General features: G+C 42.6%; 1 protein-coding gene across 1 annotated transcript in view; it reads right to left on the bottom strand.

Moving 5' to 3' along the window:
• Nucleotides 1-2,682: 2,682 nt before the first annotated feature.
• The window catches only part of epha6 (eph receptor A6), a 981,976-nt gene continuing 970,071 nt past the window's right edge, over nucleotides 2,683-14,587 (bottom strand). The window contains exon 17 of the mRNA XM_086006600.1: nucleotides 2,683-9,688. Within this exon, the coding sequence (XP_085862726.1) occupies nucleotides 9,574-9,688 (115 nt within the window). The 3' untranslated portion in view covers nucleotides 2,683-9,573. The remainder of the gene's footprint in view (nucleotides 9,689-14,587) is intronic.

The following is a 14,587-nucleotide window of genomic DNA, read 5'->3' as shown; positions in this document are numbered from 1 at the left end:
AAGCACTAAACCAAGCAGGGGGGTGGCAGAGGTGCAGCGCTGCCTGGATCCGAGGGCTCCGTCCCTCCCTTAAAGGGAAGGGCCATTGCTGCAGGCTGTGCATTTGAATGATCTCCATCATTGCAGACGGCAGTTGAGATCCTCGCCGATCAGCCCCAAACACTCTAGCAGGGCTGATCAATCGTGCCATTTAAACATTTTCAAAATGCAACCTAAAGGAAGGAAATACATTTCTACTGAAGACCAGCGGCCTTACCTTTAATTAGCGCTCCCAAAGCGCCCGGCCTCCCGAACAATGCCTCCTGCAGCGTCGGTGTTATCGGCTGGTGGTGCTGCAGGGGGTCGAACCGAATTTCGGGTCCGGGATGCTAACAGGGCGCTGCGCAGCTGGATGATGTCACGATCTCCGGGCGCAGGAGAGCGTGGTGCTAGGGGTTACCGCCACCGCAAACCGCCAGGTGAATTTCGCGGGTGGCGGTAACATTGCCGTGCCTGGGCAGTAAGTCGTTAGAGCCCCATTATTGCCCCTGGAGGTGCTAACCAACTGAATTTCTCCCCTATAGTTTCTTGTGACTAAACCAATGTAATATAAGTTTGTAGTAGTGTAATAAAAGTTAAATAAGTTCTAGATCTCAATTTTTATTCAAGCTCAAACTATGTAAACACTTGTATGCCTTTTTGGTATTAAACAATGTCTGTTAGGGCACGTTATTATATTTCAGTGAACAAACTTAGGGAACATACCAACTGAGGAATACATTTGTATTGTAATGTACTTTTGTCCATTGAAGTTGAGAGATGTGTTAATTACTGTTGTGATAGAATTTTTTTTTTAGTTACAGAGGGGATGAAACTCCATATGGGCTCCAGCGGGAGACTGGGGTTCCCCCAGAAAATAGTGAAGTCCTGGTTGTGCTAGGTTTCTGTCATTTCCTGGAGTTTACAATAAGCCTTGTAAGAGGTGGAACCTTCCCCTGCATCGTACAAGGAAAATATCACCGGGAGGGCAGAGCCAGGGGCTTCCTGTGCCAGGAGTTTCTGCTTTAGTAGGGATGCCAGATCTGTGAAGGCCAATACACCGAGTGAGCTGAGATGTACTGGCCTCTAGATGTAGGAATGTGGACCCCATCAGCAGGGCCCTGGACAGGCCTAGGTTTGGGTGGGCCTGGGCAACCCCGAGCCCCAAAGCCAGGTGGGCGATTGATTTTCCAGTTGCATGGGGCAGGCAGCTGCTGGAGGTGCATCCACAGTGACACTTGTGCCTGCCTGCCCCATGCGGATGAGGTGTCCTCCCATTTACCAAAAATACTCCAGCCAGCTCAGTTCCAGATAACATTGATGGAAGGTGTTCCGGTGTAACTAACCCAAGGAATTTTGTAATTCTAGAATGTGCCAGTTAATTAGTGGTCCAGAGTAATGCCAGATCAGATAAACAATTGAAGACTTCCTGAAGGGTTTCCCAAATACTGGAGAAGGTATCTCAGCCCTAACTTGCTGCCATGCATCTCCTTGTGACTGGTAAAGAGAAGCATTAGTAGTAGTGTGGAATCAGATCTTCTGCCTGCCCTCTCAGGCACAGCTGGTGTGTGTGGTCTGGGAATGTGAGAGTGCAGAGGTTTTAAGTATCTTCTCAAACATTACAGAATATATCTATGCTAACTGATGAATCTTCAAGATACACAATTCTAAGTTTTGTAGTTGCTGGAAATTGTGTGAATATCAAGTCGCAGACTTTGATAATATGGTGGGGATTTCAAGTTGGGATTGGGATAGAGACATGACTAATTTAATAAGATTGTATGGCCTAAATAAAGACACTAATCATCCAGAATTGTTAATGTTACATTCTAAAGAGACTCTGCACCTAGTTGTTTGGAATTTCACTGGATGTTACCATCGGAGATACTTCACTAATAATTACCATTAAAAGTAAAGCCTTGATTACTGAGAGGGGTCCTGCTCATTCAGGAGTTAAAATTGAAGATGGAGGATGTCAGTAATGTGAGGAAACCACAAGGACCGTTGGAGTAAGTTTTTGCAGATAAGTGACTTCGGTCCATTGTGTATACTGCTTCCACTGAAGCACAGTGGATATATTATTGTATATATTGAGTGTATATTGATTGTACAGATAGTAGATTTGTATAATACATTTTATTCCCTGATTTGGAATGGCTATTGATTCTACCTCAGTCAGGAACTCCCCTGCTACATGCAATAATTGCTGGTAGGTAGATGCATACTAATTGAATCTGTATGTACCAATTCAAGCCTCATTAAATTGTTGGGAAGCATTTTAATCTGTGCAGAAAATGGGCTGTGAATTTAAGGTAAGTAACAATTAAAAAAATGATGTCCATTGATTGTGAACTACGATTGAAATTGTATAAATTTCATTGTCCATCTTATTACCATGCAAGATATACTGCAGTATTTTAATGCAAACAGGTAATCGATTTTTACCTCCCTATAGAAACAGACTGGCTGCTGAAGAGGACTACTTGATAAATGGTGGCTTGAGTGAACTGTATCCAGGCTTACTGAGAAAATTTCACAAAACACAAGAACCATTATTAAGGACTTACACTTTTTTTCGCTAATAGAGCTGATGATACAGGAAACCAGCATTTCACTAGTAATAATTACAATGTAAAAAATGCAAATGAGAAGCAGGGACAACTGTTTAATTTGCTAATAAATATTTTAATAAATGAGCTATTTTAGTCTGTAACACTTTTAATGCTTCATTAAGAAATAATAGAAAAATAAAATACAGCAATAAGTAACTTGTACTTTGTACAAAATCTCTTTACATCATTGCTCAGCAGATATTTGCCATACAGCATATTCTGTGTGAATAAATGTTCTAGATTCAGACAACACAATTCTATCTGTCCACTCCCAGCTTTAGAGAGCTGAAACTCTAATTACTATTAACTCTAGGCATGCTGGTACATGATGGAAAATTTACATTAATTGATATTTGTTTAATGAATAACTGCAGTTGGTCCACAGATTGCTTTGTTTTGATTAACATTTAGAAAAGATTTCTGTGTTTACTAGAGATCAACTGACAATTTTACAAATCACAGAAGGCTGACAAATATTTGTGCAACATTAGCATTAGACATTGGCTGCAGTTGAGGGCTCGCTGTAAACTGTTCTTCCAAAGGATGCAGAAGTGACTGAGAAGGTAGTAAGATGTCAGAAGATTGGACACTTAGGATCACTTCTGTAGCCAGCACAGAAAAGCCTGAAAACCTCAGTCAAAAATTACTGTACCGTTGGACTTAGCTAACCTCAAGAATAAAAAAAGGAAACATTTCACTCATTTTGGTGAGCAAGTTGTCGACAGCTTGTACTTAGTGCTGATGGTGGTGAATTGTCTCTTTTTTTATCCACTAACATTATTGACAGAATACTATTGCTTACTTATATCAATTGATGGATACTAATGAAAAGTATATATAAATATGTACATATATTTTTAAAATTTCCCAGCCATTTTGTAGTTATTTTCTATCTGCTGTTCAGGCCTTTGATGGTCATAAATCATTTCCTATTGAGACAGTGGGCAGCCAATCTACTCCCAAGCTTCTGTCAATGGTGCTCTGAAGCTGGGTGCTCCTGGTGTATAAGCATGACCTGGATTCACTCATTATCCAATTTTCCACTTCTCCCTCTGGGAATTATCTCTGCCACACACCCAGGTTAAAACTGGGAACTCAATTTGTAAGAATTATGGAGGTAAATCTATACTCTACTACTTTGTAGAAACAAATAAATATATTACCGATATGTAGGATCACTTCAGCCAATCACTATGGCCCAAGGGTACGGCAAAGAGTATTACACTTTGTTATATCATCGGTATTCTAGTAAAATCATAAGAAAAAGTTCTTGTAAACTTGGACAAAAGTTGCATTCCTTCTACCAGGCCCTTTATATATCCATAATAATAAGAACAGGTTAAAGAAAACAAATGTATTTTGCCTCCTCTTTTAATTCATGTAATAATTTTATCTACCTCACTTTTTTTTAACAGTTTTATGGCTGTAGTTTATGTTGATCAATTTAAATAGACAAGAAGCTAACAAGCGTGCAGGTGAATAAGGAATATGCAGCAACCTTAAGACAAAAAAAACAGAAAATTAAGACCAAAACAGCTTTTAAGTGTTTGAGAATCACTATAAATATAGCTTGCTACGTATACTAATTTGAGATCGGTAACATCAACAGTATCACACTAACTGTTGTTAAACAGAAAGTCTGCATTAACATTCAATAGAGTGAAACAAGCTTTTGGTCACCTGCCCTAATTTCTTATGTGGCTCGGTGTCAATTTTTTGACTCTTATAACGCTCCTGTGAAGTGCCTTGGGGCGTTTTACTATGTTAAAGGTGCTATATAAATACAAGTTGTTGTTGGTGTTGAAACCTGCTTACAATAATCATCTTTCAGAATAATGTCAAGGGGTTAAAGTTCAAAAGGGAATGGGATACTTCTAAAAGGGAATTGGATAAATACTTGAAGGGGAGAAATTGCAGGGCTATGGGGAAGGGGCAGGGGAGTGGGACTAATTGGACAGCTCTTTCAAAGAGCCGGCACAGGCACGATGGGCTGAATGGCCTCCTTCTGTGTTGTATCATTCGATGATTCTATGGTAGGGGCTGCATTTACCTTACATTGCTCTTGCTGGGAGAGGTCCAATCTTGGTGGAAGTGTTGAAAGCTGAATGAGGCACTTCAGGAGGAAGTTTTTACCTTTGTTGCTGGATCCAACAGAACCAGACTAACAGTGTAAACACCCCTGCCAACCTGTATTTATCTGGCCATGCCTGGTTTGAATGCTCAGGCTATCTGGTTAAACCAGAAATCCGGTTTTCACATAGATGGTTCTGCACAGACCTTCCTAAGTATTGCTACTTTGCTATTTTTATGCAACTGCACACACAAAGAGTGCGCATGTGCAGCTGTTTATCGATTGTAGCCAGTGCTCGGAAATCTGCCCTGCAATGTAAATGGGGAGAACTCACACCAATGGTTGCCAAGAGCAGCAAAACACTTGAAGAGGCTCAGTATAATATAACTGCAGCAAATCTCAATGATTTATTGTCATCATTGTGGTCATATGGCCACTATAGGCAGGTGATCTTCCTAATCTTGTCTTGACCAAAGATGTCTATGTATTGAATTAGCTCATTAAAGCTGGCTTTCTTTGGGATTTAATTTCAATACTGTTTATTAAATGGGTCTTTGTAGCTCAAAATGAAAACAATCAACATTAATTTGTAGGAGCTCCAGTGGTTTTGTCAATGGAGTCTTGACTCCTATTTCCTTGCTTAGGTGGAAAAGCACATGTACGGAACCATACAACAACTTACATTTATATAGCGCATTTAACATATTAAAATATCTCAAGACGCTTACACAGACCAGGAAGGCTCAGGTTTCGATCTTGGTCTGTACTGGGTTAGCTGATCTAAGCCACAGTGGGTGTGCTACAATTGACCTAAATGTTACTGTTCTGTGGAAGGGGAAAATATATCAGCCAGGGTTCCTGCTCTTGATCACTTTCCAGTGACCCCTCCTCAGAAATATATGTGTAAGGCTATTGGGTGAAGACAGGCGCATGTTCAGTTCTGTGGTCCCACATGATCGAGCAGCGGGCCTATACTCACTGTTCAAGTTCATACAAGAAGAATTGCCACTAGTATGAGATTCTGGAAAGCTGATGATGCCTGTGAAACTACCTCAATAAAGGACACTGCCTTCAGGAGAGATGGGGATAAAACTGAAAAAAAAATACACACTAACAGTCTGAGACCTGTAATAGGACAGGTCTAATAAAAATACAGCATAAAACCAATGGCTCCGTAAATACTAGCAAGATTGAAAATTTGCTGGTTCCAGCTTAAATAAAGTACTACTATTAGGTTCTGACTAGCAGAAGATACTCTTTACAGACATAGAGAAAAATTTAATTTTCTCTGTATTAGTATTTTACAGTCCTGCTGATTTCAACATATTTTTTAATATGATGTAGACATTGAGATATCAGAATTAGTGTGCGCCATTAATGGTACAGTGCTGTTTCAGTGCTGGCGGTGTATATAGGACTTGACTCAAATTTAAGATAATTACCCATGAGGTCAGGTGAGGATTTAATTGCATTATAAACAAGAGTTGAGATTCAAACCCAAACCTTGACTGACATAAATGTCTGTTACTTCCAAAAGTAAGCTTTGTTACTCATTGGCTGGGCCATGAAATGGAAGTGCCTTTGCAGTAGGTCAATACGTCATAACCAGGGGAGGAAGTTGGATAGGTGGACCATGCAAGAAACATCTCCAGTCAGCTGACAGTAAGACAGCATTGACTGTAGCCTTGGAGTCAACAACATCCAATATTCTTCCTGCCCCGAGTGACCATGGACAGCATTAAGGAGGGAAAACAGGAGTTGGGAGGGTGGAGATCAAAATAATGTTAAGAATAATATTACAATTTAACATTTAATGCTAAATACAGAAACAACTGATATACAAACAAATCAAGAATCATTGCTCAGAAAGCAAACACATAGTTTAGAAATATAAAAAATGGAAGGGGACAGCACAGTCATGTAATGAATTTTACAACAAACAGAATTTTTGGTTGTTTCAAAGGCGAGAACATTCAAATTAAAGTGGTTCTGAAGATTCCCATTAGAAACCTGCCACAACATATATTTAGTGGAAGAATCACAGTGAATCTGCACTGTACACCAGCTTTGATATTTATTAAATTGTCTATTCTCAAAGGAGTGACAACAGCAGAAGCAGCACAACCTCTCAATGCTTAAACTGGAAGCTGGAAATTCCCAAGTGCAAACACTTCTGTTTTCCTAAAGGAAAACCATGCCTCTGCAGTTGCCATCACTTCTTGAAGATATCAGCAGCGCCAACTGTTAAATTTAAGTGGGTTAGGTTCAAATCCAGTTGAGGGCTGGATGTTAAAAGTTGAGTGTTTCAGACAGTGTCTGTCCAAAATTCTATGGACAAAAGACTCCAATTGTCTAGAGATGGAACAACATAACTCACCTTCAATTTGGCACCGATAGTCGTACACTGTATCAAGCTCTGAAATGTAATAGATATATGGAGCAGGGGAAGATTCTCCTCATGTGCTATGTGTAACAAAACTATAAAGCCATTCATAAATAATAACTTTATAATTTTGTTACACATAATAGAGCAAATCTTCCAGTTTTATATAGTTACTAAATTTGAAACCCTATACAGTGTCCAACTAAGGTCCTATTAACTCCCAAATAAAACCTGAAAATGGTTGATACACAGCAATCAGCATCTGTAACAAGAAATGACAGGGTGGACCCGTCAACAAAACCAATCTGATGAAGGGTCAATGACCCTCATTTCTCTTTTCCGATACTGTCTGAACTGCTGTGTATTTCTAACACTTTCTGGTTTTTTAAATTTCAGATTTGAAGCATTTGCTGCCTTTTCTTTTTATTTAACTAGTAAACTCCAATGTATTATTTTTTCCAGTAAAGCTATTAATTGTACTAAAGCTACACAACCTGGTCAGTATTAACTAGCAAATTTGTTATCAGCACTGAACAAAAATATTTTCACGCTCCTGAATTATCTTCTGAACCTTTCATGATTGGCGCTAAAATAGTTATGCCCTACTGAAATACCATTTAATCCCTTCAGAAAATATCCACTTTAAGTCCTTCGCCAGTAAGCCTGGACAGATATTTGCTGAATATTTATTTTCATCATTTCCTTGTAGTTACCAAGAACTCACATTCCTTGCGTGTGCTACATTTTGCTAAGATTGTCTTTCTCCAATTCTCACCTCGCTTCTGTGGATTGCGCCATCCAGCGAGTGGGCTGGCACTAAACCGATGAAATTCACCAAACTGTAGATCGGTTGAGGTGACTGGCAGTTCCGCATTGCAAACTGAACACTCCAAGGGGTGAAGCTAACAGCTAGAGAAATAAAGTAAAACTGAAACATAGCAGCCCTCAAAATTTATAGGGGGAAATTTGAACTTGTAGCGGGATTCGGGTGGGCGAGGGGGTGGGGTGAGTGCCAAAGCCTCTCTCCCCTACTTTGGCAGTGTGATGCCTTGGTCATTTTAACTCCCGGACCTCATTTGCATGCTGCCGCAGAAGATCAAGTAGCAGGAGGCCACCGCGTGCACCAAAGGGAGGCTTGTTGGCAAGAAAGTTAGTTGTGGGGAGTGGGTTTTGGGAGGGTCTCACAGCTGGGAAGGGGGAAAGCTTGGGGCTGGGGAGGTCGAAACTTTCCCAGTGGGGCCCAGAGGAGCACTCAGCTAAACTGGCCTCGCAAGGATAGCAAAAAAAAACTTACCTGCTTGGGCCTGTTCTGGTCCTGGATCCTCTTCGCACTATAATCACCTGGAGGGAAAGCCACAGAGGTTCCCCCGCTCAGGCCAGAGTTAAACTTGAAGTTGGGTCCTGGTGACATCGTCGGACCCCAATCTGCATGTTAAAAGCTGAGCCCCGCTGGCTTCAGGTGGGTGTTGGTGGGTAACTCGCCTGTCTGATTGTTTGGTTTCTGCCAGGCGGGAAGGGTTAAAATCACATCTTAGAACTTTTCCAAAGGATTCAGGTAATAAAATAGAATTTTAGAAGTCTAAGCTACAATTGATATTACAGAGTACGGTGAGCTGAGGAGTCAATAGGTATATTTGCAGGCACAATCAGGAACATAGGTGCATTAATGAACAAAATGATTGCAGATTAAGGCCTGATGAATACTCACTTTTACTGACACACAATAGACTGGCGATGGCATTAAACTGGTAATTACAAATTATTTTCTTCTGTTAAAAATATACCTACACACATCATAAAATCTGTTCTCAGGATGAACATAAACAAGAAATGAAATGAATAATGCAACCCCCTGCATCTATTCCCATGAGTTAAACCATAAGATCTTTTAATTGTGTAAGCAAGTTCGAGACTTGACACTTTCAAGTTCAGTTGATCCCTAGTTTATCCATATACTAGCATACCAAGAATTAATTTCAAAAACAAAAAGAAAAAAGAAAAACCTTTAAAATCTGTACAGAATAAATTATAAAAAGAATAGCATATTAAAGTCAACCTTTTGATTGCACATTTGATATTAGCAGCTAAACAGTCACAAACATGATAAAGAGATTATTTCTCAACCTATAATTCTAAAGGTATCAATACTGTTGCAGCCACATGGCTATTAGAATATTACCAGAAGAGGTATCCATCTACACATGAAGTCTTCTTTAAATAACGGGGAAATTGGCAATTAATGTGTGTTAGACTCCACTTTTATTAGCAATAGTTTCTTAGCTCTACGGGTAATTGGTTTGTAAAGTTTTAGCTAAAGGATGGAAACTTGTAGAGGATTAAGATTCATATTGAAAACTTGTCCAAATGAAGGAAATGCCAACTGTCAATGTCTGGTGATATTTTGAAATAGACAAAGCTAGGCATTGTAGTTATAAAATGTTCTCCCACTGAAATTGCTGAGACACAACTCAATGGCATTTATAGAGCATTCACACATGAAATCCTTTCTCCTGTATGTGGAACATGTGCAGTCTCAAAGTCTGTATACTGCTCACTATTCGTCTCTGATGTCCTATTAATGTGACCCCGATTCTTCTCACGTCACTAGAACAAAACAGAGTAAAATTGGTGTGATCTCATAGTACGCTAAAGGTTGGAAATTTACGATAATGTATTGTCAACTGTGACCAAGGAGGGAGCCAGTTCACCCTTCTAGTGTCTAATAGGTAATGAGCTGATAATTGAGGAAAATAGAAATGAGTGCAAATGGTGATCCCAGCTTTTTACATTTAAACGATCTGGAATAAAGAAAACATGTGACACAGATAAAGGAAACAGAAGTGACACTGTAATTATTACCTTTCCATGCTTCTGCATGTACAAGCAACAAAGATTAGAGTACAGAAGGCTAGTATTGAATAGCTTGTGACAAATAAAATCTTATAACCAATATTTAGCTTGTGTGCACGTTAAAAATTGTCAACTAATTCTAAGACATAGAAGACAATTTGACATTTTGAGAATGAGCTCATCTTTTGCTGTCTGATTTGCCATCTCTGACCTTTCCCAGCTTGTCTGCCTCAAATTTCCACCCCATTGGCACTCTATGCATTTTAAACTCACCCTCCATATAAGGAAAGGTTAAAAATGGATAGAGGGATTTGGAGTTTGAAGCAAATGAGAAGGGGAATGGGAGGCATTCATATAGTAGATGGATTGTGGGGGCTATTAATTTATTTTATTCATTCACAGGATGTGGGCGTTGCTGGCGAGGCCAGCATTTATTGCTCATCCCTAGTTGCCCTTGAGAAGGCGGTGGTGAGCCGCCTTCTTGAACCGCTGCAGTCCGTGTGGTGAAGGTACTCCCACAGTGCTGTTAGGTAAGGAGTTCTAGGATTTTGACCCAGCGCCTATATATTTCCAAATCAGGATGGTGTGTGATTTGGAGGGGAACTTGGAGGTGGTGGTGTTCCCATGCCTTTGTCCTTCTAGGTGGTTGAGTGGTTAAGTTGATGCAGTGAAATAATAAGGAGCATCTTGGAGGCATAGAGTATGAAGAATTTAGACATGAATGGGGATGTGAGCTGTCCAATCAAGCCCACATTATTTTGTAAAATTATTTTAAAAAAGCAAGATTCGCTGATGGTTGTTCATTTTCATAAAGTAAGGTATTTCCCCAGAATGTTTTCATAGAAAAGGAAAAAGAAGAGGGGAAGAGAACCCCAGAGCATACTGGAGATCAATTGTTCTTTTCTAATTATCTACTTTGAGGTTTACAAAATGCCAGAATGCTGATGACACAATGAATATTAAACTACATTAAATTGGGTGGCAATGCTAGCCAAAGCCCACTCAGGGAATAGACAGATCAAGTGGATCAACAGTATTCTCCAGTGATGCCCAAACAAGCTTACACCAGCTTCAGGTAATAGTCTAGACCAGCTAACATTTGTATTGCTCCCACCATGGTCCTCAAATTAGTTGAATGAAAATCTAACCATGAAGCAACAAATTGTTTATCATTTAGGGGCAGGCTTGATGGACCAGCTGGTCTTTTGCTGCCCATCAATTTTGTAGGTTTGGGGGTGGTTGATAAAGATTTTATAGGCTAGAGGGTGTTTTTGTCCTTATATACTAGTTATATAAATAAATCTCTGCATGTCTCTCAGGGGAAAGCAGGCCATTGCAAGGATATCAAATGGGCACTCTGTCCCATCAGGAGTCTGGAATAGTGGAAGTAGTATGTCAGAGGATGATGCTAGGATGTGGGGCTCGATTTTGCCAGTGTGGGCGGGCTGAGGCGTGTCAGGTGGCATTCGTGTCAGGACCCCGACTCCGAAGTGAAGTGGGGAAAAACTGCGATTTTCCCCTAATTGGGCAATTGATTTCCAGCGTGTGAAAACCCCTGGCTCAATGAGTCTTTTCATCCAGAAAGTCGCCTCCGATGACGTCATCAATGCTGCTGGATTTAAGGCCTGCAAGCAGCCTTGCTTCTTCTGGAGACTGCAAACTTTATGGTGATTGTAGTAAGGAATTCATTGATCGACTATGTCCACCAGCAGGCAAAAGTGTGCTCTGCACTTCGATGAGCCCTCCCTCCAAGCTCTGGTGGAGGGAGCAAGATCGAATAAGGAGGTGCCCTTCCCTTTCTCAGGGAGAAAAAAGCCACCCCAGCAGACTAAAGCTGTGTGGCTGCAAGTGGCCCAGGAGGTCAGCTCCAAATCGATGAGCCGCAGAACCTGGCTGCAATGCAGGAAGAGGTTTCATGACCTTCTCCGGAGAGGAAAAGTGAGTATGACTTTCCCACCTCCCTCAATCTGATCCCCATCGCCTCTCCTCACCAGCACTTTGCTTTGCTAACCTCTTCCTCCACATCCCACTTGACACTTACATCCCTGCACCCTTACCCATTGCCTCTCTCTCTATGGTCACATTCACTTAACTATTCGACCATGTAGCCCTCACACTCCCTATCACTGCGATGCAACAACAACAACAACTTACAACACACAGGGAGGACCCTTTGTTCCCTTCTAAGCATCTATGCTATGGATTCTCTACACTCACTCCTTCAATCTCATTCAAACTACACTTGTGTCCCTCATTGCAGGAAAAGAGAGCCCACAATAAGAGGGAAAGAGCCATGACAGGAAGGGGGCCACCCTCAGTAGCCCAGCTCACCACCTGGGAGGAGGCGGCCCTGGAAATCGCCGGGATCGAGGAGAATGCCCAAGTGGGGGACGGACAGACGGGCGCATCGCAGCAAGCTGGTGACAGAATAGTTTGGCATCTCTCTCATTGACATTGCATGAGTCACTGATAATGAATCTGATGCTCTAACAGATTGACTTATGATCATCTGCACTATTCAATGTGCATGTAACCTTGACCTCACATCTCTAACTCTTTCCTTTACTCCCCCACAGGACCATCGAAAGCCCCCGTCCCCACTGTCCAGGAGGAAGAGCCTGAGCTTTCAGACTCCTCAGAGGAAGCTGCAACCTCTGAGGGCGCAGCGTCAGCAGAATTCAGCGCACCCAGCACCAGCGCAGACACTCACACCTCGGTGGGACCTTCGCGAGATAGAGTAGTGTTGGCACCTGGTATCACAGCTCACAAGTGTGCATCAGCAGATGATGGAGACAGGGACAGCAGTGGAGAGTCCTCGGCGGAGGGCGCAGGACTCAGCCAGCTCGGATCTGCTGCATGTCGACCCTCTGCCTCCGGGTCCATCCAGAAGGAGAGCGGTGCTGGAACTCCAGGAACAGGTGCAGGAGTCTCTGGCAGGTTTTGTCTCCAGGGTCGCTGCGACTGTGGAGCAAATGGAGGAGTCCATCGTGAACATGAGCAGAGCCTTTGTGGAGGCATTGGCGCATGAACGCAGCACCGCGGAAAGGATGGCAACCTCCGTGAAAAAGATGGCTAACTCCATGGTAAGGCTGGCTACCATAGAGGAGAGGATGGCTACGGTAGAGGAGAGGATGGCTACGGCCATGGAGCAACTTAGTCGCCAGGGTCTTGAAAATACGGTCATTGTTCAGAATAGAATGACATCTCTTGAGGAGTGATGGTCAGCTATTGAGCATAGAAACCAGACCTTCATGGAAGTCCTCTGGAGTAGGACTTCCAGTGCAGAAACAGGTCCTCATGGCCCCCCTGAAGTGCAGCAAGGTGCTGTCAAGCCACTTGCTAGCTCTGAAGTGGGGCTGACCCATGAGAGGGATATTGGTGGCAGACAACAAGGAAGTGGGGGCTCCTCTCCAAGTGCTCACACGACCATGCCACTGCAAAGCCCTCGGTTAGAGACCCACCAGAGTCCTCACCCAACTGAGATGGGCATCTCAGCCCCTGCACAGCCGCAGGAGCAGTAGACTGTTGCCGAGCCCTCACAGGTTCACAACCCCAGAGGACGCCCGCCAAAGGCGTCGAGACAGGAGCAGCAAGAAAGTGAGCAAGGGGCCGCCACATCTGCTGAAGCCACAGGGGAAGCAGCATATAGGAGCATGCGTAAGAGGATAGTCACTTGGGTGCTGTGATGTATTGTATTTGGACCAGCCATCCTTGTCATGGTATCATAAACAGGTTTGATGGCAAACTGTTGAAGTTGTGGCCTGTTTCATTTCGCAAATGGGACTTTCACATTGAAGGCTTAGGGCGACTTGCAATTGTCAGTACGGTGGTCAGAATGATAGGAATCTGCAGGTTCTTGTCCACTGTTGATGCTCTGGAGTGAAGGTGCGAGACAAAAGTGTTTGATTGTGCAGGCTAAGCAAATCTGGCCAACATGAGTGCGTCCCTTGCTTCCCGGGCAGCAATGTGGTCGCGCTCTGGCATCTTCTGGTCTGTGCAGTTTCAGGTGGGTGAGCAGCAGCTTGGCGCTCCTGTTGTTGCTCCTGCTTTTGGTGCTGCTGTTGGTAAGGGTTCTGCTGCTGCCGCGGCTGGTCTTCGTCCGAATCTGATGTCCAGGAGGAAAGGAAATAAATGGTTCCCATGCTTCTGCTATATACCTCGTTGAGGAAGCGCTGTCAAGGTGGGGAGAGGGGTTTCCCAGGAGGTCACACTGGAGATGGGTGTCAGGCTCCAAACTTCCAGAACAATGAATATGCCTGCTAAAAGTTCCCCCAGACCTGAGACAACAAAGTTCTGCCACCTACAAATGCTGCAGCTGTTACTAAGCAATCCACTTGTGAGGCCGCCAAATTGAGGTTTGGGCGCATTAGGAGCATGGTTCAAGGGATGTGGGATTCTTTGAAGAGGGAACAGAGCAGGGAAGAGGACAGTACCCTGGGGAACACCTGAGCTAATAGTGAAAGAGTCAGAGGATGAGCTAGCAACTGCAGTATAGGCAAAGAAAGAAATTAGTAATGAAACACAATAGCCATGAAGGAGACCATAAGATGGTAACTTGTTCAGAAATTCACTGGCGTGTTCCAGAGGAGGCGTGCAGGATGGGGGAAATGTCTAAAAATCAGAAAGGCCTCTCAAAATGGGATTATAGAGGCA

Source organism: Somniosus microcephalus, chromosome 14 (assembly GCF_052327205.1).
Source record: "Somniosus microcephalus isolate GS21.2 chromosome 14, FLI_Smic_1.0, whole genome shotgun sequence".
Classification (NCBI taxonomy): domain Eukaryota; kingdom Metazoa; phylum Chordata; class Chondrichthyes; order Squaliformes; family Somniosidae; genus Somniosus; species Somniosus microcephalus.
Note: the sequence above shows the minus strand (reverse complement) of the source record. Positions and strands in the feature narration are given on the sequence as shown.